Here is a 27,698-nt window from a genome sequence, read left to right on the forward strand (position 1 = left end):
TTTCATAGTGAAAGGTTGGGAATTATTGTTTGGTAGTGTCTGGCCCAGTGCTGATAATAATGATTATTAAAAATATGATTGATTTATTGATGGTAATTAATGAACTTTTTTGTTTTAGGGAGTGTTGTAGGCAACTTGGGACATTCCTTCTTCAGTCAAAGTTTCCTTGGCAGTAAAGAACATGGCGGATTCTTATATGTGACATCTACTTACCAGTCACTGCAAGACCTAGTACTCCCAACCCCACCTTACTTGTTTGGGATTCTCATCCAGAAATGGGAAACTCCTTGGGCTAAAGTGTTTCCCATCCGACTGATGTTGAGACTTGGAGCCGAATATCGACGTAAGTATAAAATACCCTCTTCTAAGCATTATGACCAAGACGTAATGACTAAACAGACTTGAGATATTCAGAGAGCCCCATGGTGATACAATTAAACGGAAGTATTCTTTTGGAATAGCTAAGCTAAATTTGGCCAGTGTCTCTACTTATTTTGGCTATAATGGGAAGAACTCAAAATAACATTATTGCCTTGTAAAATTACTGGTTTTATAGGTTAATTGATAGATACATGATCATCTTCAGAAAAAATGAATATCAACTTAACAAGTAACTTTATTTTTATAGTAGCTGTATATGGTAAGTATATTTTTTGTCACTTGGTTAGAAAATAGTTATGACAAATTATATTTTATATAATGTAACAGATACTGGAAGCTAGTGGTATAGAGATCACTCTCAGCTGGTAAAGTAAGCAACAAAAGAGCCTCCTTGTCCTTGGCCATAGCAGTGCAACTAAGCTGTGATTGTTTTTAAAGATATTAAGGCCTAAATGCAAGCTTTATTTTATTTTATTTTGTTATTATTTTATTTATTTATTTATTTTTGGCTGTGTTGTGTCTTTAGTTGTGGCACGCGGGATCTTTCTTTGCAGCACATGGGCTTCTCTCTAGTTGTGGCGAGCAGGCTCCAGAGTGCGCGGGCTCAGTAGTTGTGGCACATGGGCTCCAGAGCATGTGGGCTCTGTAGTTGAGGCATGCGGGCTCAGTACTTGCAGCACGCAGGCTTAGTTGCCCTGCAGCATGTGGGATCTTAGTTCTCTGACCAGGGATCGAACCTGTATCCCCTGCATTGGAAGGCAGATTTTTAACCACTGGACCACCAGGGAAGTCCCATGCAAGCTTTATTTTAAACTTTATATCTTTTCCTAATCAACGTTGCCCTGGTCTAGGAATCAGACCACTTGAATAACGTTCTTAACTCTGCCATTTACTAGCTCTGTAACTTTGGGTGAAGTCATTCAAGTTGTCTGATTGTCAGTTTTCTTTGCAACTGGAGATAATAATACTTGCCTTTTATAGTGCATGGTATTATTAAGAGGATCAAATGAGATCATTAAAAATTATTTTATCAAACATAAAACAGTGTATTATATGTTTTCAGCAGGTCACCTTCAGTCTTTCACTTATTTATTCATTCATTCAACAAGAATTTAATAAAGGCCTACCATGTGTAATAAATCCGGAATTCAGAAATGGCTGAGACGTGGTTATAGGCTTTTGGGAACTTTTGTAAGGAAGACGTAGAAATCATGATTATAGTAGTATATTATGTCAAAACACATGTTCAAAGTTAACAGATTTCTTTGGGAGTTCAAAGATGGGCTCTAACTTCACCAAGAATGAAGGACCAAGGTACCTCTGGACTGAACTGTGAAAGAAGCATATGAATCAGCTAAATGAAGTAGGGAAAGGAAAGGATTGTGTGCAGAGGAAAAACATTTGTATTTTCCTGTGTTGTACAGGCAGTTGAAACCGTAAAGTTCGAGGAGTGAGCCAGCTAATAGGATCACCTGGTGTTTGGCTTGTCTAAGGAGGGTTCTGAGTCAGAAATGTGTAAGAGTGAACTCTTTTAGACTTCCTGAGCACAGAGGAATCAGGAGATACTTGTTTCCTGGAATATATTAATCCAGTTTGGAAAAGAGTGCTTCTTAATACGTGTAGTTCATTTTTGAAACAGCTGCATCAAAAGACTGGTGTGGTTTGTAGAAGGCTCCAAATTTGTCTGTGATGCTGTTATGGTAAATACTTTCTGAGCCCTAAATTTTATGCTCTAATGAGTCATTACAGTTATATTTTGAGAACTCTATGAAACGTGATGTCTCTTTTACCAAAATTTTAAGCTGCCAAACTTAGTCTGATCATTTCTCATTTCCATAGTTTATCCTTGCCCACTGTTCAGTGTCAGATTTCGGAAGCCATTGTTTGGAGAGACGGGGCATACCATCATGAATCTTCTTGCCGTAAGTTGGGAATTTTTATTTTCTTTTTCCTTACTGGGGTTTGCATGAGAAGGGAGAGAAGGATTTTATTATTTTGTTAATACCCTGCCGCTTCACGTAGGTGAAGAGTTACTATAGGAAAAGAACAGAACATGTATATTCTTTGGAAAGTATATGGAGGTTTGGAATGAAATAGTACAGGATTCTGGCTCTTGGTTATACACTAAGTAAGTGACCTTGCAGGATTATTGTGAGTAGTTATAATTAAAGCACCCAGCATTATGTCTTCTTTTAATTTTAAGCCTGGCACCCTGATGGTGTCCCCTGTGTCTGTGTAGCTTACTGTTTTGCCGAAGATTGGTCAGAGATTGTGTTCAGATACCTCTAGGCAGTAAGGCATCTATACTTTCTTGATGGATCTGCATGGACTGGGATTCAGTCATTCTTTTCTTTTCTGCTGGACTCGCTCATGTCTCCTCTGCACATGCACGGGCTCTAACCCTGTTGACCAAGAATGTTGCTTGGCTTGGGCCCATTAAGGTCACTGCTGCACATGTGCACAGACTAAGGTCAGTCCTGGGTATTTGGAGAGTTTATGAAGTTCCCTATGTCTGTCTCATTCCCAGAACTTCTTGTTAAATCTCTCACTAGTCTGCTGCTCATTACTTGCTCCAAATAGGCTAGCATCCTCAGACTAACAGGGCCACTGGTCCTTTTCACTAGCCACTGAGATTACCACTTTAACTGAGACACTCCAAATCAAGCAAGATCCTTCAAGCAGCAAAGCTTATTGTTTTCACAAACTACCTTGCCCTGGCTGAACTATGAACAGGGCTAAAGGCAGCCCCAGGCAAGAAAATCACAGATTCAACTCTATTCTTCTTACTTGAAGTTCAGTAGTTTTTATGAATGAACACATCTCAGTGTATTGTATGTCTTTGGTCTAATTCCAGGGCACTGAAATGTTTTTTTTTTGTTTGTTTGTTTTGTTTTTTTAATAAATCTACCCAACTGTTTAGTTGCTTTTGGGAGACTTGTTTATTTCCTCACTCTGTCATGCGATTGTAGTTATAGTTCCAGTTATCTTTTAAAGAGATGTAAACTAAGAAAGCTTCTTGTAGGTTTACCCATGTAGTTGCCATTTCCAGTGCTTTTCATTCCTTTGTATAAATCTGTATTTCCATCTGGTGTCATTGTCCTTCTACCTGAAAGATTTCCTGTAATGTTTCTTATAGTGTGGATTGGCTGGTGGTGAATTCTTTTAGCATCTGTATTTCTAACAACGTCCTTTCTATTTGAAAGATGCTCTTGCTGGATGTAGAATTCTAGGCTGACAGTTTAATTCTTTGAGAATTTTAAAGATTTGCTCTATTGCCTTCCAGTTTGCATTTTTTCAGATGAGAAATATGTTTTCCCTCCTTTGTTCCTGTCTACATAATGTTTTACCCTTCTCTCTTTGCTTTGAAAGTTTTCTTTTTATCACTGTTTTTGAGCCATTTGATTATGTGCCTTGGTATAGTTTTTTTCCATGTTGTTTCTTGTGCTGGGGTTTTCTGAGCTTCTTAGATCTGTGGGTTTATAGTTTTCATCAAATAATTGTTCTGTCCACCCCTCCTCTCCTTCAGGGACTCCACTGTTAATAGACTTATTAGCATGCTTGAAATTGTTTCACAGCTCACTAATGCTCTCTTTTTTTTTTAAATTTATGGCTGTGTTGGGTCTTCGTTTCTATGCGAGGGCTTTCTCTAGTTGTGGCAAGTGGGGGCCACTCTTCATCAAGGTGTGCGGGCCTCCCACTATCGCGGCCTCTCTTGTTGCAGAGCACAGGCTCCAGACACGCAGGCTCAGTAATTGTGGCTCACGGGCCTAGTTGCTCTGCGGCATGTGGGATCTTCCCAGACCAGGGCTCGAACCCGAGTCCCCTGCATTGGCAGGCAGATTCTCAACCACTGCGCCACCAGGGAAGCCCACTAATGCTCTCTTTATTTCTTTTTCAGTGTTTTTTTTTCCCTCTGTGTGTTTCATTTTGGACAGGTTTTTTTTATTGCTGTGTCCTCAAGTTCACTAATCTTTTATTTTTATTTATTTTTTTCTGAGTTGGAACTTTTTAATTTTTTTAACATCTTTATTGGAGTATAATTGCTTTACAATGGTGTGTTAGTTTCTGTTTTATAACAAAGTGAATCAGCTATACATATACATATATATATCCCCATATCCCCTCCCTTTTGCATTTCCCTCCCACCCTCCCCATCCCACCCCTCTAGGTGGTCACAAAGCACTGAGCTGATCTCCCTGTGCTATGTGGCTGCTTCCCGCTAGCTATCTGTTTTACATTTGGTAGTGTATATATGTCTATGCCACTCTCACTTCATCCCAGTTTACCCTTCCCCCTCCCTGTGTCCTCAAGTCCATTCTCTATGTCTGCATCTTTATTCCTGTCCTGCCCCTAGGTTCTTCAGAACCTTTTTTTTTTTTTTAGATTCCGTATATATGTGTTAGCATACAGTATTTATTTTTCTCTTTCTGACTTACTTCACTCTGTATGACACACTCTAGGTCCATCCGCCTCACTACAAATAACTCAATTTTGTTTCTTTTTATGGCTGAGTAATATTCCATTGTATATATGTGCCACATCTTCTTTATCCATCCTTTGTCGATGGACACTTAGGTTGCTTCCATGTCCTGGCTATTGTAAATGGAGCTGCAGTGAACATTGTGGTACATGACTGTTTTTGAATTATGGTTTTCTCAGGGTATATGCCCAGTAGTGGGATTGCTGGGTCATATGGTAGTTCTATTTTTAGTTTTTTTAAGGAACCTCCATACTGTTCTCCATAGTGGCTGTATCAATTTACATTCCCACCAGCAGTGCAAGAGGGTTCCCTTTTCTCCACACCCTCTCCAACGTTTATTGTTTGTAGATTGTTTGATGATGGCCATTCTGACTGGTGTGAGGTGATACCTCATTGTAGTAATCTTTTATTTTGCAGTACTTAAACTGCCATTGATTCCATCCTTTTTCTTTTTTCCTGTAATTTCAGCCATTGTAATTTTCATTTCTAGAAGTTTGACTTGGGTCTTTTTCTATATCTTCTGTGCCTGTACTTAACTTTTTAAACATATGGAATATAATTATAATAAGTATTATGATGTCCTTGTTTGGAAATTCTAACGTGTTTCATTTCTGACTCAGTTGCCATTGATTGATTCCCCCCCACCCCCAGCATTTTGAGTTGTATTTTCCTGCTTCTTTGCATCCTTGGTATTTAAAAAATTTTTTATTGGATGACAGATATTGTGATTTTACCTTGCTGGATGCCAGGTATTTTTATGTTCCTATAAAAATTCTTGAGTTTGGTTACAAATAACACAGTTAATTTATCTAAAAAATAGGTTGATCCTTTTGAGTCTTGCTTTTAAGATTTGTAAGGTGGAACCAAAGTCTTATTTAGTATAGGGCTGATTATTCCCCACTACTAAGGCAAAACCCTTCTGAGTACAGCTGACCCTTGAACATCACTGGTTTGAACCATGCGGGTCCACTTATACGTGGATTTTTTTTCGACAGTAAATACTACTGTACTACCTGAGCCATTCTTGGTTAAATCCTCCAATGCAGAACCACGGATATGGAGGGCCGACTATAATTTGTACATGGATTTTTGACTGCACAGAGGGGGTCAGTGCCCCTAACCCCCACATTGTTCAGAGCTCAGCTATATTTGTAATGACTTTTGGTGTTGTCTGGAATTAAGCCAAACTTCACAGATTAAGCACAGTCCTTCACAAGACTGCCATTACTTCAGATGCTAGCTGCAAGTTCAGGGGTCCCCAGACCTCCCACGGTTCTGACTAACTAGATACAAGTGTGGGAGATCCCACTAACCTGTCAGGGTTGATAATTTACTAGAATGATTCATAGAACTCAGCAAAGTACTATGCGGTTAACCCTTAAACAACAGGGCTTGAACTGCTCAGATCCACTTATACGTGGATTTTTTTCAATAAATGTGTACTACACAGTCCATGCTTAGTTGAATCCACAGATATAGAACTGCACTTCAGAGAGCTGAATGTAATATTATACATGGATTTCCAACTTTGCAGGGGTTGACGCCCCAACCCCCATGTTATTCAGGGGTCAACTGTACTTATGATACAGTTTTATTATAACAAGGGAGATATAAATCAGGAGCAGCCGATAGAAGAGACACGTAGTGCAAGGTCTGGGAGGGTCCCAAACAAGAAGCTTCTTTGTCTTCGGGAACATGTCACTTTCCACATACATTGATGTGTAACAATACATATGGAATGAGCTCCTAGGCATCTGTGTCCTGAGTTTTTATTGGAGTTTCCCTACAAGGCCTGATTGATTGAATCACCGGCTGTGTGATTGAACTCAGTCTCCAGCCCCGCTTCGGCACTCGGCAGAAGTCAGGCTGATATCACGTGCCTCAGAGCCCCAGCCTCTCATCACATGGTTGATGTTTCTGAAATGGCCAGCCCCCAGCCCGAGTTATCCTTTTAGCATCAGTGTCATCAAACTGACATAGACTCTCAGAGTCTGCCAGGAATAACAAAGGCACTCATATCACTCAGGAAATTCCATGGGTTTAGAGGTTACCTCCCAGGAACCAGGGGTAGAGGTCAGCCAAATTCTTTATTATACAGTAATACTTTACCCAGTGCCCATGAATTATGAGCTTTTTCTATCTGGGTTTTGGGAATAGGCACTATTCCCAGACCTGTGTAACAAATATGCTCCCAATAATCATTTCAGGCATTTCTTTCACTAGCCTCAAGAAGTTTCCTCACACACATTTGCTAATCAGAACACTGCTATTCTGATGGGACCCTGTGTGAACCTTTGGAGTTCTCTCTCTGCAGTTTTCTCCTCTCTGTCCTGTGAACTCTAGCTACCTTGATTTTTTTCTCGATTTTCAGTTTTGTCTCCTCAACTCAGGAAGTCTGCCAGCCTCTGCCTGGGTTCCCGCTTCCTGCATCTGAGCTTGGAAACGCTCCTAAAGCATAAGCTGGGCAGTCATAGAGCTCATCTTGTTTGTTTCCTGTCTCTCAAGGACCACTGTCCTTTGTTGTCTGAAATTTGGTGTCTTGGTGATCACTGTTCCATGTGTTTTGTGTGAATTTTGGTCGTTTAAGGCAGAAGGCTAAATCCAGTCCCCTTTTCTCCATCTTGGCCAGAAGTGAAATTTTTTAAATTATATTTTAATCTATAAGATCTCTCTCTCTATTCTTCTATTCCTACCCCCATCCCTTTGTCCCTCCTTGGTAACTTTAGTTTTTAGTCACATTTTTGACAAGATAGTTTTTCTTTCAGATTGTAATCTATTTTGGAATGAAAAGGAGATATTTATCCTGTAATCAAGCAACAGCAGCCTAAGGTTTTTATGGCCTATCTCAATTCATTTTTACAAATATTTATTGGATTATCTACTGAAGCATCTCACTCTACATCATCACTTTCTCCCTAGTTTACCGGGATTTACAACCTATTGATTTCAAAACCTTTTCACTGTTTCTCACTCCTCCGGCTTTTCTGTTTATCTACATTAAGATTCCATGGTTTCATCATTAAAATCACTTTTTTACATAATTCTAGTTCTTTTTTCGCTTTTACCCTGTGTTGTGGTAGCCTGGCAAAATGTAAACCCTGATTAAATCTACCTCTTTGTTTAAAATTATTTTTTTCAATTTATGTATGGTAAAATCCACCTTTTTTGGAGTACATTCCAAGAGTTTTGACAATGTATACAGTTATGTTACTACCACTGTCACAATCAAGATACAGAACAGTTCCATCACCAGAAAATTTGCTGGTGCACCTGTAATGTCTGGCAACCATTGATCCTTTGTCGCTATAGTTTTAGTTTTTTCAGACTGTCCTATAATGGAAATTATACAGCATGTAGCCTTCTTAATCTGGCTTCTTTTACTTATCATAATGCATTTGAGATTAATCTGTGTTGTTATATGTATTGTTGGGAAGGAAATAAAATCTTTTTCTTTTACTCATCTCAGGTTCTTCAGCTGGGGCCCTCTAAATTAGACTGGCCAAAGACTGATTAACAAGAGGCATATTTAGGGGTACTGTATTCTGGTACCCTTCAGTATCAGTAGGTCATTCATTTTTATTGCTGAGTAGTGTTGTATTGTATGTATGAACTACAGTTTATTCATTCACCTGTTGATGCATATCTGGGTTTCTAGTTTCTGGCGACTGGGAATAAAGCTGCTATAAATATCCATGTATTAAGTTTTGTGTGAATATTTAGTTTTCATTTCTGTGGGAGTGGGATAGTTGAGCCATATTGTATGTTTAACATTATAAGGAACTGAAATTGTTTTCGAAAATGCCTGCAGTATTTTGCATTCATCAGGTATAAGGATCCTTTTTTTTTGGCCAGTACTCATTATTTCTCCTTTTTGGTTTTTAATTTTTGCCATTCTAATAGGAGTCTAGTGGTTTTAATTTTTGTGATTTTAATTTGTATATTTCCTGTGATGAATGATTTAGAGCATCTTTCATTTGCTTATTTTGTCTTCTTTATATCTTTAGTGAATGTTCAGATTTTTTCAACTGTTCATATTTTAAAAATATGGTTGTTGTTTTCTTATTGTTGAGTTTTGAGAGTATTTCATCTATTCTGAATGTAAGTCCTTTGGTAGATTTGTATCATTTAAAAATATTTTCTCCCAGTCTGTAATTTATCTTTTCATTCTCTTAACAGTGTCTCTCACAGAACAAAAGTTTTTAATTTTGTTGAAGTCCAGTTTATTAATTTTTTTATGGAGTGTTCTTTTTATATCATATCTAAGAACTTATTGACTGAAACTTATATCACAAACATTTTCCTCCATGTTTTCTTCTAAAAAGTTTGTAGTTTGGGATTCCCTGGTGGCGCAGTGGTTGAGAGTCCACCTGCCGATGCAGGGGACATGGGTTCATGGCCCGGTCCGGGAAGATCCCACATGCCGCGGAGTGGCTAGGCCCGTAAGCCATGGCCGCTGACCCTGCACGTCCGTTGCCTGTGCTCCGCAACGGAAGAGGCCCACGTACCACGCCAAAAAAAAAAAAAAAAAAAAGTTTGTAGTTTTATGTTTTATATTTAGGTCAGTGATCCATTTTTAGTTAATCTTTATGATTGTTAGGCATTGTTTGAAGTTCTTTTTTTTCCCACTTGTATGTCCAGTCATTTCAGTATCATTTGTCATTTACTTGCCTTTGCACCTTTATCAAAAGTCAATTGATTATACCTGGTTGGATCTAATTCTTCCTTCATTCTTAACTTACATCCAAGCTTAAATATGAGTGAAGACAAAAAGAGTAGCATATTCACCGGTCTCATTTTAGATTCATGACCAATACCATTAAGGAAGCTCTTGGACCTACCTGGCAATCCTTCCTGGTCCATAATACATTCCTACTTCCCTAGATGACTATTTGCATGTGATCTCTTCTCAAATTTCCAGTGCCTCCTCTCCTTTCCTCAGTTTCAGCTGATGGCTTAGCCCAATTTCCCTGAGTGAATAGAAGCAATCAGAAGATAATTTTCACACAGTTCCATCCAGCAACTTACTAATATCTACACGTTTTCTTTTCTTAGCCTCCAGGACACCATTCTTGCTTGGTTCTTCTCCTGCAGTCTTCTGACTTCCCCTTCCTATCATATTCTACATCTCAGTAAATGGCAGTTCCTGTCTTCAACTTGCCCAGGCCATGAAATTCAGAGTCATCTCTTTTTTTTTTTCACATTCCACATCCAACCTAAGGGCAAATATTGTCCTTTTTCCCTTCAAAATATATTTAGAGTTTGATAACTTCTCACCATCTTTTGAACTGTTAACATCTTGGTTCAAGTTATCACTGTCTTTTGCCTGGATTATTTTTATTATGCTTATCTGATATCCTTTCTTCTATTCTTGTTCCCTTTCCATCTATTCTTTACAGAGAAAGTCAGAGAGATCCGTCAAAATAGGTCAAAAGCCTTCTCAAAGTTAAGGCAAAGGTCCTTGTGGTGACCTACCAGACCCTATGAAATCTAGCTGCGTGCTATCACTTCGATCTCAACTCCTACCATTCTTGCTCATTTTGCTTCAGCCACACTAGATGTGGAGTATATATGCGTGCATGTTTTACTCTACAGGTATTCATTTAGTCCCCAGGATGTTCCAGGCATTTGGGATATAACAAGAACAAAACAAGTGAGCATCCTTACCCTATTGGAGCTTACCTTAGAGGGAGGAGATAGTTAAATAAAAACAGAAAATGTTAGGTGGTGACAAAGCAGGGATAAACATTCAAATATTTGTTTAATATTGTATATAAAGGGTATATGAAACTTTTTAGTCTGCTTCTTTGTAAGAGTTTACAGACTAATCAGAGAGTAGAATATACACAATGGGGCTTTCATTATACATTTTCTTATTATTTAAATGAATGAGATCTTTTAATTTTGACATTCTTTTTATTTATGCTCATTTTATTACTATAAATTAAATCATGATTATCTACTGAAGCATCTCACTCTACATCATCAGAAAGTGATGAATTCTTTCTTCCACTTCAATCTGGTTTTGCCCAGGACTTTAGAAATTACCAGTATACATTGCCAGTAGTTCAAGGTTTGGTGGTTGATATGGAAGTTCGGAAAACCAGCATCAAAATTCCCAGCAACAGATACAATGAGGTAAGATTTCCCATGAATTTTTCATAATTGAATATCATAAATGAAGATGAGAAATACATGATTACATGTAAAGTTTTAGCTAAGCGACAGTGAAATCAGTTCATAATATTATATGACTTAGATCAGTGATAGGGAATTCCATAACAGAAAGACAAAATGTTAAATTCGTGATTTATGTAGTCTTTGCTTGTGTCATGTGTTGTGTTTTGAACTTTTGATGCTGACAGTCAGTGACAGATTTGCTTTTTGAGGTATAAAATTAACTTTATAATATTTATTAGTGGTGGGATCTTTTATTTTTCCCTCTTTCTATAAGTATATATTACTTTTAACTATACTTAATGTTTAATCATAGCTCACCTATAAGTTCTAAAATTATTTTTAAATAAGTTTTTGAAAGCAAATGTTTGCATTTTGAATTAAGCTGTATTTTGTAACTAAAATGAAATTGTGCATACTACACATAACAGAATTATGTAATAACTGTTCTTGCCTATTTGCCATGTGAAGTAGTACTTGAATTTAAAAATTTCTTAAAATGGGTTCTAAAGTGTTGGATAGTAATTATTGTGATTTAAAATAGAAAATTTAAAAATTAGTTTGATATAATGTTAAAATTTGTTGTTTTATTAGACAGGGTGATAACTCCACAGTTACTTCTTCCACCATATCTTGGTATAAAATAACTTCTTCCCTCCTTCTCTTTCTTCCTTTTCTTCCTTTCTTTTTTCCTTTCTCATTCAGCCATTTATTCACTTACTCATTTGTACATTCAATAAACATTTTATACTTGATATACACTTAAAATCACAGAAATGTCTTACTGGACTTTTAAGCGCAGGGCTCAGTATTATTATGTAGGAATGACCTATTTGAAGAAAACATTTACCCTGTGACTTTCTGTCTGATGGCTTTTTTCAGGACACTAGAAAATAGTAGTTAGAATGTGTGCTTAATTTTTCCTGGGATACAATTAGCTATTAGATAGTCCTACCTTGGAACTATGCTAAACTAGAGTCAAATCTTTAAAGAGAACTATTTTTATGTAATTTATGCCCTAAATAGTTTTTAAAGGAGGCTATGCTTTGAAAACTTGTTTTATTTCCCATATTTGAAATGTTATTATCTATTTCACAAACGTCTGTTAAATATATTCCGTGATATGATACAAAGATGAATCAGATATTTTGCCTGCCTTCTGGGAGCTTATTGCCAGAAGTGAGATGATCAGATGTCAGCTCCAAGTGGATAACATACATTGCTATCCTTGATGTTTACAAGATGGTACTTTGTGTTTGGTAATTAGATCTGTTTATACAAGTATATTTGTAAAAGCTTTGAGGCCCCCATAATTATTTCAGTACTTGACTGAGGACATTCATGACAACAACTGCCATTCATATTATCTGTCTTTATCTGAATTCTGCCTCCTAGGTTTATGGTTGTGTAGGTTCAGAAATCTTTATTCAAAAACAGTAACTGTATTTCTTGTCATTTATTACATTTAATTTTCAATAAAGTTTACCAATTATATATCACTTATTTTTCTTACTTAATTTAGCAGACTGACTTCCCTTCTAATTCAATTTTTGTTTTAACTCAGTGTAATTTTATTTCTCATGATGTTGGACAGTTGAATTGTCTTGTGTCTAATAGTTGAAAAAGTAATTTCTTATACATTATTTCATTTAATCACCACAATATTCCACCTTTCCTCCATTCATTTTTCTTTATTTGTACCTTTAGTTTTTCTTATCACTCCCTGAACTATGTTTTCTTTTGTTTATAGCCTTTGCACAAGCTATTTTCTAATTGTTGTACTTCCCCTACTCTTCATTTGCATAACCCATACTCAATTTTCAGGTTTCAGTTTAAATGGCATTTTCTCAGATAGGCTTTCATTTTTCCACATATTTATTTCAGATAGGCTTTCATTTAATAACACACATTCTATGTGTAATACTCACTATATTTGTAATTCCTTATTCAGTGTCTGTTTTCTCTACTAGACTTTTAGTTCCATGAGGGACTGTGTCTGTCTTGTTTACCACTGTATCATTAACAGTCAATCTAGTATAGAGTAATTGCACAAGAAATATATATTGAATGAAGCAGAAATAAAATATAAACAACATAAAATGTAAAAACAAAATATAGATATATAAATAATATAAAAATAACTAAAAGATAAAGTAATATGGAAATAAGTGCTGAAACTTATTGGAAGTTTATTAAAGATTCAAAGAAGGGAGAGCTCTGATAAATGAAGCAGTCAGGAATTTGCTTTATGTCTAAATGAGCCTGAATCCCTAACAGCCAGAGCAGCACAGTCCATGTAGATGTTTATAAACATTCATGTAAATGTAAATGAAGGAAAGATTTGAAATGGACAGTGAAGGATGTATAGGCACTATAAAGTGAAGGGTGGAAAATGAGTGAAAAGAGGGATAGATACCAGCCTAAACAAAAGGCAGGAAAGCACCAGGAATGGGCATGTCTGGTAGGGACGATGGAGATATCAACCTGCCTAGTGAAGAAGAGGCTGAAGGCGACTGGGAAATGAAGTTGTACAAAGAGACTGCTGGATATTCAGAGGCTTTCAGAAACCACACAAAGGAGTCTAGAGTCTAATATGATAATTTGTAGAGATTTTACAGGTTCTAAAGCAGAAAAGTGAATTAACCAAAGTAGAATTTTAGAAAACTGAGTTTTGGCAACTATATGTAAAATGTGGAGAGAGGAGGCCTCTAAGTGTCAACTGAAAAAAAAAAGAAAAGCACAGCGTAAAAGTTGAGAATTATGTTTTATACAGTGGCCTTATTGAGGACTGTAGCCCAGGATACAGCCTCTCAGATAGCTCTGAGGAGCTGTTCCAAAGAGGTAAGGGAGGAGCCAGGATATATAGGAATTTTTGCTGGGAAAAAAACAAAACAAAACATGTAGTTGAACATCAGAAGAGTACTGCTAATCATAAAAAAAACCAGACATCTCAAGTTAATGATTTTAGTGCTTTTCTATTTATGGGAAAATGCAAGAGTCAGGGCTCACTGAAATTATTCCTCAGACAGGCATCTTAACTCTCTAGGGCCAGTATCCTGTTTTTCTCCATCCTGATTTACCCTAAGGGTGCACTGTAGGTGGCAGGTGCAGTGGCTGATGACTTGATGATTGGCAACATTTGTTGTTTACTGAAATGGCAGGCAACATTTTTTTCCATATAAGGAAAGACTTTAAGCTTAGAAAGCTAGAAGATAATATTTCTGAAGTAGTAATTTTAATAAATGAAGTAGTCATTGTATATAAATTTTCTTATCTCCTTCATCAAGGCCATGCAAGATCTCTGTTGGTCTAGGTAACGCTACTCATGTTCTTATGATGAGATTATTTTGATCATTGTGTTAACTAACATCTATTTAGGGTATATTATATATCAGGTACTATTCTAAGCATCTATGTATCTTCACACTATTTCTGTGAAATGAGTAGGGTAATTACCTTTTTACAGATGAGGAAATTAAGGCACAGAGCGAGCAAGTGTTGGAGCTAGAATCAAACCCAGACACTCTAATTCCAAACCCAGACACTCTAATTCTACTCTTAAACACTATACTAAACCGATTTTCATAGACATCAGTTTAATGATTACATCTGATTGTAGGGCTGATTATAGGGTCTTTACAGAGGTAAAGCCCTAATCTAGTATGACTTACAAGAAGGGGAAATTTGGACATAGATATGCATAAAGAGAAGGTGATATGAAGAGACATAGGGAGAAGATGGAAGTCAGGTCAAGTCCTTGACTCTGCAAGTCAAGGAGAGAGGTCTGGAACAAATCTTTCCTTTTACAGCCCTCAAATGGAACCAGCTCTGCTGACATCTTAATTTTGGACTTCTAGCCTCCAGAATTGTGAGACAATAAATTTCTATTGTTTAAGCCACCAGTTTGCAGTACTTTCTTATAGCAGCACTAGCACATTAACATAGCAGTCCACTGTAAATAGCTAAACATCAAGACAAAATATGTGAGGGGAAAATACAAAGGACAATGGGGCAGAGAAGGTGAGCCCTATGATTACCCTACTTTACTGTCTGGAGTTTCCAGGCCATAGAGCAGTTAGGGGGGGAACCTAAACTGAGCCTAGAGGTCTCCCTGCATTGAAGACAGTGTAGGGAGGGCATGATGGCTAGAATTTACAAGACAGATTATGGAAATAAAAGAACTCTGGAGATCTGCAGGAGGTTCCTATTGTGTCTTCAGCTGATTACTAATCAGTGCATGTATGTGAGAAAAACACTGGAAAGGAGCAGGGAGAACAGTTCTCAGAGGTCCAGGAATAATTTGTATTCTTATGAGCTAGAGTAAGAAAGGGACAAATAATTCCTAAGGATCGAAGTTATCCATAAATTTGGGCTGCTCTGATCCTACCTAACAAGCTTAAAATAAAGCTTCAACAAGATCAAGGCACATACCTGTTAAGGAGAGACACAGAAAATATAAAAAAGACCCAAATCAAGCTTCAAGAAGCAAAAATGACAATGAGATGAAAAATACATTGGATGAGATTAATGGCAGATCAGACACTGCTGAAAAAATTTAATAAACTTTAAACAGCAATAGAACTATCCAAAACGAAACACAAAGAGAAAAGGCTGAAAAATTAAATGAATAGCACATGATTGAGATGTGGGAAGTGTTGGATGGCCTAACTCTGTAATTGAAGTCTCCAAAGGAGAGGAGTGGGTTGACAGAAAAGATATTTGAAGAATCAGTGATCAAAAATTTTATAAATTTAGGGGCTTCCCTGGTGGCGCAGTGGTTGAGAGTCCACCTGCCAATGCAGGGGACATGGGTTCGTGCCCCAGTCCAGGAAGATCCCACATGCGGTGGAGCAGCTAGACCCGTGAGCTATGGCCACTGAGCCTGCGCGTCCAGAGCCTGCACTCCACAATGGGTGGGGCCGTGGCAGTGAGAGGCCTGTGTACTGCAAAAAAAAAAAAAAAAAAAAAAAAAATTATAAATTTAATGAGAAGTATAATCACATAGATTCAAAAAGCTCAATGAACTCCAGCTGCAGGAAACAGGATGAAAACCACATTAAGGAACATTATAATCATCAAAATCAAATTGCTTAACCCCAGAGGTAAAGAGAAGAATCTTAAAAGCAGCGAGAGAAAAAAATCCACATTGTATACTGAGGAATGAGTATAAGAATGACAGCAGACTTCTCATCAAAACAGTTCAATCCGCAAGACAGTGTACAAAACCTTTAAAGTATACTGAAATAGATAACTGTTAACCTATATTTTATACCCAGTAAAAATATGTTTCAAAAATGAAAAGCAAAATGCTTTTTCAGAAATATAAGAGCTAAAAGAATGTATTACCAGCCACCTATTCCACAAGAAATGTTAAAGGAAGTCCTTCATGGAGAATACCAAATAATGGAAATCTGGAACCACACAAAGTAATGAAGAGCAGCGGAAATGGTTAAATATATAGGTAAATATAAAAACTCTTTAAAAGGTAATTGTTTAAAGCAAAACTAACAACAGTGTTTTGTGGAGTTTATAACTTACGTAGAAACAAAGGGTATTTCCAGGAAAGGAGAAATAGAAGTATACATGACATGTCTATATGACATGGGATGTGGCATAATATTACTTGAAAGTAGATTGATAAGTAAAGATGTAGAATAAAAATCTAAAAGCAACCACTAGAAAAATTTAAATGGAGAGGTATAGCTAATAAGCCAACAAAAAGAAACTGGAATTATATAAAGAAGGCTGGAAAAGAAGAAAAGGAGAACAAAGAGGAGATATAACGAATAGGATATAAGTGGCAAGATGCTAGATTTAAATCTAGCCATATCAATAATCACATTAACTATAAATGACCTAAGCACCCTCAGTTAAAAAGGGGAAATTGTTAGATTGATAAACAAGAAAGATTCAGCTATATGCTGTGAATAAGAAAACCACTTGGAATATGAGGATACAGATAGTTTAAAAGTAAATGGATGGGAAAAGATATACTACAGTAATACTAATCAAAAGAAAGCTTGAGTGGATAGAGTAATATCAAAATGTATTTCAGAATAAACAATATTACCAGGGATAAGGAGACACATTTCATAACTATAAAGGGATCAATTCATCAAAAGGGTACAACAATCCTAAACATTTGTGCATCTAATAACAGTGCTTCAAAATGCATGAAGCAAGAACTGTTAGAACTATAAGGACAAATATAGATAAATAGAACTACAAGGATGAACTCACAAGTATATTATGAGATTTCAGTAACCCCCTGTATCAATAATTGATAGAAGAAGTAGACAGAAAATCATCAAGGATATAGAAAACTTGAATAAAATACACACTTCTCAATAACCAATGGGTCAAAGAAGAAACCTAAAGAAAAATTAGAAAATATTTTGAGCTGACTGAAAATGAAAACATGGCATATCAGAATTTGTGGGATGCAGCTAAAGCGGTGATTAAAAAGAAATTGATAGCATTAAACTTCTATATTAGAGAAAAAAGACATCTCAAATCATTGACCTACTCTTCTACCTTAGGAAATTAGAAAAAGAAGAGCAAATGAAACACAAAGCAAACAGAAGAAAGGAAATAACAAAGACCAGCAATTCACAAAATAGAAGGCAGAGGGCTTCCCTGGTGGCGCAGTGGTTGAGGGTCCACCTGCCGATTCAGGGGACGCAGGTTCGTGCCCTGGTCTGGGAGGATCCCACATGCCGTGGAGCGGCTGGGCCCGTGGGCCACGGCCGCTGAGCCTGCGTGTCCGGAGCCTGTGCTCCTCAACGGGAGAGGCCGCAGTGGTGAGAGGCCCGCGTACCGCAAAAAAAAAAGAAAGAAAAAAAAGAAGGCAGAGAAACAATTTAAAAAATGAAACTAAAAGTTCTTGAGATCAATAAAATCAAATTTCTAATCAGATTGATTAGATAAATAGTGAAAACACACAGGGTACAAGAAAGGTGGTAGAGTAGGAGGACATGGAGCTCACTGCCCATCCCCCCCAACAAACACATCACCAATGCATCAACATGTGGAGCAGTTCTCACTGAAAACTAACTGGAAACCGGCCTAAAGATTCTTGTACAACCAAGGCTCTAAGACAGATGCACAAAATCGGGTAGGAAGGGAAGAGAAGTGATCAGGTCAACCTGTGTCCCTAGAAGGAGACACAGAAAAGGAGGGGGATTACATAGGCTCAGAGATCCTCCCTGGGGAGAGAGCTGTTCAAGCCACATATTGGGCACCCTAGCCTTGAGGTCTGACACTGAGAAGATGAGCACCTTAACTGGTTTGAAAACCAGTGGGACTAACAGGAGGGCTGTAAGACTCTGATTATGAAGTGCATGCAAACACTTGCTACTCCTGAAAAAAGGTGGAGGAAGGAGATTAAAGCTGCATAGAACTCTGGCTGGTTTCCCATAACCACTGCAGCATGCACCCCAGCCTGAGCTGAGTGCCCTTTCCATCCCCAGTTGCTCCATGACACAGTTCCACACTAGGGCAAGGGCTGCTGCAGCCAAGGGGAGTGCATGGTTGTGAAGGACAGAGCCAACGTGGACCCAGAAGGGCATCTGAGTGGGGTAGGGGCAGCCATTGCTGGTGTTTATGGAGGCAGTGCATCTGAAGCACTCTAGGACTCTGACTGGGACCAGGACTACCATAGCCCGCATTGCAACCCATGCTGAGCACCCACTTCAGCCCTTCTTGCTCTAGTACTGCTCCCCTCCGGAGCAAGGGAACTGGTGCTGGGAGTGGGAGATCACACACTTAGAGGGAACTGAGACAGCTTGGACCTGACCCTCAGGGATTCTGCTCCAGCAACCTGGGGCCTCACTGCACCCCAAATAGGGTGTTGATGGCCACCGAGCAGAGGAGAAGCCCCAGCCCACACCTGGCTCTCTTCCTAGCCACTCCACCTCCAACCCCACTTTGTACCAGGGTGATAGCTGCCAGCACAACCTGGGGGAAGAGACGGTTTGTGCTTGTGTCAGATGCAGCACTCCTACCAAAGCCAGTCGGCACGTGCACTGTATAAGGACACTCATACAAGGACAGCCCTTCAAGACCAGAATAGATAACTGTGCTACCTAATTTCATAGACACAGAGAAAGTTAAGCAAAATGAGAAGACAGAGGAATTTGTTTCATTTGAAAGAACGAGAGAAAACTCCTGAAAAAACAACTAATGAAACAAATAATTTACCACATCAAGAGTTCAAAGCATTAGTAATAAGAATGCTAACTGAATTAGGGAAAATAATAGATGAACACAGTAAGAATTTTAACAAGGAACTAGAAAATATTTAAAAGAACCAGTCAGAACTGAAGAATACTATAACTGAAATGAAAATTGTTGACATAAAGTGTAGGAAGATTTTCTTAGATCTGTCTCCTAAGGCAAAAGAAATAAAAGCAAAAATAAATAAGTGGGACCTAATTAAATGTAAAATTTTTTTTTTACACCAAAGGAAACCATCAACAACATGAAAACACAACCTCTTGAATAGGAGAAAATATTTGCAAATGATATGACCGATAAGGGGTTAATGTCCAAACTATATACATGGTTCACACAACTCAATATCAAAAAAACAACCAACCTGATTTAAAAATGGTCAGAAGGGAATTCCCTGGCAGTCCAGTGGTTAGGAGTCAGTGCTCTCACTGCCGGGGCCCAGATTTGATCCTTGATCGGGGAACTAAGATTCTGCAAGCTGCACGGCATGGCCAAAAAAAAAGGTAAGAAGACATAAATAGACATTGTGTCAAAGAAAATATGCACATGGCCAAAGGCACATGAAAAGTTTCTCAACATTTCTAATCATCAGAGAAATGCAAATCAAAACCCCAGTGAGATAGCAACTCACACTTGTCAGAATGGCTATCATCAAAATGTCTATAAGCAGCTATACTCCAATAAAGATTAATTTTTAAAAAAGCCTATAAATAACAAACGTTGGCAAAGCTGTGGAGAAAGGGGGATCCTAGTACACTGTTAGTGGGAATGTAAATTGGTACAGCTACTATGGAGAATATTATGGAGATTCCTCAAAAAAGTAAAGATAGAACTGCCATATGATTCAGCAGTTCCACTCCTGGATGTATATTCGAAGAAAACAAAAACAGTAATTTGAAAATATACATGTACCCCAATGTTCATAGCAGCATAATTTACAGTAGCCAAGATATAGAAGAAACCTAAGTGTCCATGAACAGATGGATGGATAAATAAGATGTGATACATAGATATATCTCTTTATCTATCTATCTGTCTATCTATGTAATGGAGTATTACTCGGCCATGAGAAAGAATGAAATTCTGCCATTTACAACAATATGGATGGACCGAGAGGGTATTATGCTTAGTGAAATACGTCAGACAGAGAAAGACAAATACTGTAATGCTATCACTTGTATGTGGAATCTAAAATATAAAACAAACCAATGAATATAACCAAACAGAAACAGACTCACAGATATAGAGAATAAACTAGGAAGAGGGGAGTGGGGAGTGGCAAGATATGGGTAGGGGAGTAAGGAGGTACAAACTACTGTCTATAAAATAAATAAGACTAGAAGGATATATTGTACAGCACAGGGAAATATAGTCACTATTTTATAAACTTTAAATGCAGTATAATCTATAAAAATATTGAATCACTGTTGCACACCTGAAACTAATATTGTAAATCACCTATACTTCAATTAAAAAATAGTAAAAACACAAATTAACATTATGAGATGTGAGAGAGAGGGATATCATTACAAGTCCTGTAAATAGTAAGAAGACAATAGGGCATATTATGAACACATTTATGCTAATACATGTCCAACTTGGACAAAATGGACAAATTCTTTGAACATCAACTTTCATACCTCTGTCAAGAAAAAATAGGTAGCTGGAATAGCCCTGCGTCCATTGAAAGAGTTGAATTTATTATTATAAACCTTTTCACAAAGAAAAGCCCAGGTCTAGATATGTTCACTGGTGACTTTTACAAAATGAAGGAAGAAATAACACCAGTTCTATACACTCTTAGAAAATAGATGAGGAGGGAATCTCTTTCGATGGGGCCTTCATTACACTAGTATCAAAACTAGAAAAAAAATTGGAAGAAATGAAAACTGCAGACCTATATCCCTCATAGGTGGTTGCATAAATACATAAGTTTTTAGTATATCCAATTCAGTAATACACAAAATAATAAGGTACTTCATGACTAAATGGAGCTTATTCCAAATATGCTAAATTGCTTTAACATTCAAAAATCAATCTGTAACTCAGCATATTAACAGGACAGAAAGGAAAAACACGTTAAAAGAAAAAGCTGCTGCAGAAAAAGCATTTGATGAACTAATACTTCCATTCAATCTCTCTCTCTCTCCCCCACACCCTCTCTCTCTCTCTATATATATAGAGAGAGAGATATCTGTCTATCTATGTGTGTGTGTATATATATATATATATATATATATATATATATATATATATATATATATCAGCAGTTTAAAAATAGAAGAGAACTTTTACAATCTAATAAAGAGAATTTATGAAAAACTTAAAATTAATATATCTAACAGTGACTTGATTGACTGGTTCTTCTTTAAGATTGGGAACAAGGAGATGATGTCTACTCTTATTTCTATTTAGCATTTCAGTGGATCTTCTAGCCAATGTAATAAGGCAATAAAACAAAATTAGAGGAATACAGATGAAAAAAAGAAGTAAGATTGTCTGTATTCATAGATAACATGATTGTCTGTGTAGGAAATTCTAAAGAATTTACAGAATAGTACTAGATGTGGTCCAATGAATTTATCAGAGTTGCAAAATCATTGTGTAAAAGTCAACTGTATTTCTGTATACTAACAATCAGAAATTGGAATTTAAAAACAATACAGTAGGGCTTCCCTGGTGGCACAGTGGTTAAGAATATGCCTGCTAATGCAGGGGACATGGGTTCGAGCCCTGGTCTGCGAAGATCCCACATGCCATGGAGCAGCTAAGCCCGTGCGCCACAACTACTGAGCCTGTGCTCTAGAGCCTGCAAGCCACAACTACTGAACCCCGCAGGCCTAGAGCCCGTGCTCCGCAACAAGAGAAGCCACCGCAGTGAGAAGCCCACACACCGCAACAAAGAGTAGCCCCCGCTTGCCGCAACTAGAGAAAGCCCATGTGCAGCAAGACCCAACACAGCCAAAAGTAAATAAATAAATTGTTTTAAAAAACAATACTATTTTCATACACTGAAAACTACAGAATATTGCTAAGAGAAATTGAAGACCCAAATAAGTGAAGAGATATACTATATTTATGAATCAGAAGACTCAATATTGTTAAGATGTCATTTCTCCCGGAATTGATTCATAGCTTCAATACAGACCCAATCAAAATACCAGCAGGCTGTTTCAAAATAGAAACTGAGACACTGATTCTAAAATATATATGGAGATGCAAAAAATCTAGAATAGCTGAGACAACTTTGAAAAAGAACATAATTCAAAGACGTACACTACCTGATGTTAAGGCTTATTTTAAAGGTAGGTTAATCAAGACAGTATGGTTTTGGTATAATATGTATTTCTAGATTGGTGGAACAGAGTAGAATGATTTCAAGTGCTGTTTATATGGGTATATACACATACCAAAATTCATCAGATTGTACACTTTAAATATGTACTGAATATGTACATTTTGCCAATTATTTTAAATATAACTAAAAGATGACAAAAATTTTCAAGAAATGTAGTGGACATTCAAACTTTCATCATGTCACAGGGGGAATAGAGCCAAAGAGTTAACCTCATGTCAAAGTTTCAAGCAAAAAGGAACAAAATTGTATTAATTCTTTACTCAAAACCAGAGAGAAATAGAGAAATTTATATTGGTTGTGATATAATGCAAGAATCTGTGAAGTTGTATATCTATGTAATCCCCGTCTTGTATAATTTAGGCTGAATGGCCTCTTGAGATTCTTTTCCCTGTGTAATTCTAAAATCAGAGTTTTGGTTTATTTTAGTTCAAAGCTACACATATTCTTCAGAGAAATGTGAAGTTACAAAAGCATAATTTTAAAGGTTCATTGTAGCACAAATAAAAACAGATGGCCCTAAAATCTGCTTAAGGAATGTTTTATTTTCTGGCCCTCAAGGAATACATTTCTTTTCTCTTGGGATGGAGGAACTGATAGTCTTCTTTTCAAAAGAATGAAAGGAGTTGGTGAAAACTGCTCTGGAAAATAGTGCAGAGGAAGGAGGTGCTGTTCCATTGATTATTAGCATAGCTGTTCCCAGTGTTATACATGGAAGACAGTATTTAACCACAGGTTAAATGAAAATATAAGGATCCCCAAGAAGGAGCCCTGGCTGCTCTCCCTCCAGTGACTGCGCCAGGAGGTCACTGCTGAACACTGCATGTTCAGAGTAAGATTGTCTTCCCCTCCCTCCAGTGTCACTGCATGCCCATTGATAGGGGTGAACAGTGGCTTCAGAATGCTGTTTCTAGCCAAACCCCTGGCCTTCCCTATCTCCCAGCACTTACAAGCTTGCTGCCACTTTTGGCTTTCAGACTACCAGCTCTAATCTCATTGTGTTCAAGCACCACAAGAAACCCTGGACTCCTTCGGCATCCCTCATCTTCCACAATTTAACTTCTATCTCCGTACATCCCTCTTTCTGACTCCATATTTCACTCATTTTGAAAAACTCAAGGGCTCAGTCCCTGTAAGTTTTATTTGTCTCTATCCATTTCCTTGGTGAGCTATCCAGTCTCCTGGCCTTAAATACTGTCTCTATACTGATGTTGTTTTCCAAATATCTTTCTTCAGCCTGACTGTCTTCCCTGTTTTGTTAGACTTGAGGGTCTTTTAAAAAAATTAATTAATTAATTAACTTTGTCGGCTGTGCCACGTGGCTTGCAGGATCTTAGTTCCCTGACCAGGGATTAAACCCCAGCCACGGCAGTGGAAGCCTGGAATCCTAACCACTAGGCCACCAGGGAACTCCTCGACTTGAGTGTCTTCTTGCGCACTTGACATCTCTACTTACATAGGCATCTCAAGCTTAGCAAGTTCAATTCTGACCTCCTGATCTTCCCTCAAAACCTCCTCTTCTTGTAGTCTTCCCTAAGTTAATGGCAGTGCCATCCTTCCAGTTACCAGGCTTAAAACTTTGGAGTCATCTTTAAGGCTTCTTTCATATTCTGTGTCCAGTCTGTTAGGAAATTCTTCTGGCTCTACCTTCCAAATTTATCTGGAACCCAACCACCCCTCAATCCTTGGGCCAGTCTTGGTCTAAGTTAATCTTGGATTTGTGTAGTGGTCTCCTAACTGGTCTTTTTTTTCATTTTTTTTAACATCTTTATTAGAGTATAATTGCTTTACAATGGCGTGTTAGTTTCTGCTTTATAACAAAGTGAATCAGCTATACATATACATATATCCCCATATCTCCTCCCTCTTGGCGTCTCCCTCCCACCCTCCTTATCCCACGCCTCTAGGTGGTCACAAAGTACCAAGCTGATCTCCCTGTGCTATGTGGCTGGTTCCCACTAGCTATCTGTTTTACATTTGGTAGGGTATATATGTCAATGCCACTCTCTCACTTTGTCCCAGCTTGCCCTTCCCCCTCCCCATGTCCTCAAATACATTCTCTATGTCTGTGTCTTTATTCCTGTCCTGCCCCTAGGTTCTTCAGAAAGATTTTCTTTTTGATTCCATATATATGTGTTAGCATACAGTAGTTGTTTTTCTCTTTCTGACTTACTTCACTCTGTATGACAGTCTCTAGGTCCATCTACCTCACTATAAATAATTCAATTTTGTTTCTTTTTCCATTGTATATATGTGCCACGTCTTCTTTATCCATTCATCTGTCGATGGACACTTAGGTTGCTTCTGTGTCCTGGCTATTGCAAATAGTGCTGCAGTGAACATTGTGGTACATGACTCTTTTTGAATTATGGTTTTCTCAGGGTATATGCCCAGTAGGGGGACTGCTGGGTCATATGGTAGTTCTATTTTTAGTTTTTTAAGGAACCTCCATACTGTTCCACATAGTGGCTATATCAATTTACATTCCCACCAACAGTGCAAGAGGGTTCCCTTTTTTCCACACCCTCTCCAGCATTTATTGTTTCTAGATTTTTTGATGATGGCCATTTTGACTGGTGTGAGGTGATACCTCATTGTAGTTTTGTTTTTCTTTAATGATTAGTGATGTTGAACATCCTTTCATGTCTAACTGGTCTTCTTATTGGTAGCCTTTCCCCCATCAGTTTATTTTCAACACAGCAGCCCAAGTGATCCTGTTAAAATTAAGTCAAATCATGTCACTCCTCTGCTCAAAATTCTTCAAAGACCTTTCATACCAGTCAGAACTATCACTGAAGTCTTCTATAGCATTTGTACTTCTTAAACCATTACCTGTCTAACCTAACTTCTTACACCTCTCCTTTTTCAGTCACACTGTCCTTAATTAATGTTCCTTGAAACTGCCTGGCTTGCTAACATGCTACAACCACACAGCCATTGCACCAGCTATTCTAAATGCCTGTAAGGCTCTTCCTTACATATTCCCATGGCTTTTCCCTCACTTTTCAGTAAGACCTCTCCTAAGTATCCAATATTAAATCGCACTAGCCAGTACTCCTAGTCCTCCTTCATGCTTTATTTTTCTGTATAGCACTTATCAGTGTCTAACATTTAAAGTATTTTACTTATTTATTTAATTTTTTTCCTCCCCCTCTACACACAACAATCTAAGTTCTATGAGGGAAGATTTGTTTGTTCACACTGAATAAACCAAGTACTAACACAGTTCCTGGTACCCATTAGATGCTCATTGAGTATTTGGTACATGAATGAGTGAAGGTTCATGGTTCATGATATGTAGACCCATAGACCTGGAAGGTAGATGCCAGGTTCTAGACATAAGTGAACCCGAGCTAACTGGAAGGACAAATATTTATATCTTCCCTAAATATCTCCAGGGAAGGATATTCCTCCACCTGTCCCATTGTTATTCATTTCAGTGTTCCTTTCTCAGTTCTGTTTCTCTTCCTTTACTCATGCTTTTCTCTTTATCCAAAGTGTTCTTCCTCTGTACCTGATTTCAAAACCAATTCAAATGTTAAACCTTTTAGGAAACCTTCCTAGAATTCTTCCTAGACAGTATCACTCCTTCTTTCCTCTGTTCCCATCTTTTTTTTGGGGGGGCCGCCTTTTCAGATTATTCTAAGCTGTAATGATTTCTGTTTCCTCTAAGTTTGTATAATATATTAATATTTGTACATCTTTTACATTCTTTTTTAAAGTTTCTTTCTTTTTTTTTTTTTTCCACCGTGAGGCTTGCAGGATCTTAGTTCTCTGACCAGGGATCGAACCTGGGCCCTGGCAGTGAAAGCATCAAGTCCTAACCACTAAACCACCAGGGAATTCCCCTAGAACTATATTTTTTTAATTGGTTTTTGTGATTGTGTGAATGGTTAGACTCTGGGGGTGGGAAACACAGGAAAATAAAGCTTATGTACTGCTTCACTTGGTATGTTAAAATGGTCCTTTTGATATAAGACCAAAATAGAATTTAGGTCAGTGCCTGGCTCATGGTTGGCACTTCATAGATGTTATCGATTTTGCACATACTGTTGTTACAGAAGTTGCTTCCTGCCTTTTATCAGTATGTCATTGCTACTAATTTGTGAGCTCTTAGGAAGGTCTGAATCCCATTATCTCATAAGATGTACTCAGTTGAATTATTTGCTGCTGACTTGAAGGTTGCTTTACAATTTTATAAGCAGTGTGGAGGAGATGAGCATACAAATTTTATTTAACAAACACTCGAGCTTATTATGCTCTTAGTGCTGTTCTAAGCACTTTATTAATATTTGTTTAGTCCTCATCACATGAAATAGTTACTTTTTAAAATTTATTTTTATGTATTTATTTTTGGCTGCATTTGGGTCTTCGTGGCTGCGTGCAGGCTTTTTCTAGTTGTGGCGGGCAGGGGCTACTCTTCGTTGCAGTGCATGAGCTTCTCATTGTGGTGGTTTCTCGCGTTGCAGAGCACGGGCTCTAGGCGCTCAGGCTCAGTAGTTGTGGCTCACAGGCTCTAGAACACAGGCTCAGTAGTTGTGGTGCACGGGCCTAGTTGCTTCGTGGCATGTGGGATCTTCCCAGACCAGGGCTTGAAACCATGTCCCCTGTATTGGCAGGCAGATTCTTTTTTTCTTTTTTAATTTATTTATTTATTTTTGGCTGCTTTGGGTCTTTGTTGCTGCATGTGGGCTTTCTCTAGTTGCAGCGAGTGGAGGCTACTCTTCATTGTGGTGTGCAGGCTTCTCATTGCAGTGGCTTCTCTTGTTGCGGAGCACGGGCTCTAGGTGCACGGGCTTCAGTAGTTGTGGCATGTGGGCTCAGTAGTTGTGGCTCGCAGGCTCTAGAGCGCAGGCTCAGTAGTTGTGGTGCACGGGCTTAGTTGCTCCGCGGCATGTGGGATCTGCCCAGACCAGGGCTCGAACCCGTGTCCCCTGCATTGGCAGGCGGATTCTTAACCACTGCACCACCAGGGAAGCCCCCAGGCGGATTCTTAACCACTGCACTACCAGGGAATTCCCATGAAATAGTTACTTTTATTATCCCATTTTACAGAGGAAGAAATTGGGACACAGA

At 38.0% G+C, this 27,698-nt stretch overlaps 1 protein-coding gene across 2 annotated transcripts in view; it reads left to right on the plus strand.

The window, feature by feature from the left end:
- The window catches only part of ZFYVE9 (zinc finger FYVE-type containing 9), a 185,651-nt gene that overhangs the window by 140,216 nt on the left and 17,737 nt on the right, over window positions 1-27,698 (plus strand). For both annotated transcript variants that reach the window (XM_060021975.1, XM_060021983.1), the window contains 3 exons: window positions 119-343; window positions 2,221-2,303; window positions 10,892-10,996. In XM_060021975.1, the coding sequence (XP_059877958.1) occupies window positions 119-343; window positions 2,221-2,303; window positions 10,892-10,996 (413 nt within the window). The remainder of the gene's footprint in view (window positions 1-118; window positions 344-2,220; window positions 2,304-10,891; window positions 10,997-27,698) is intronic.

Source organism: Delphinus delphis, chromosome 1, assembly GCF_949987515.2.
Source record: "Delphinus delphis chromosome 1, mDelDel1.2, whole genome shotgun sequence".
In the NCBI taxonomy this organism is placed as follows: Eukaryota; Metazoa; Chordata; class Mammalia; order Artiodactyla; family Delphinidae; genus Delphinus; species Delphinus delphis.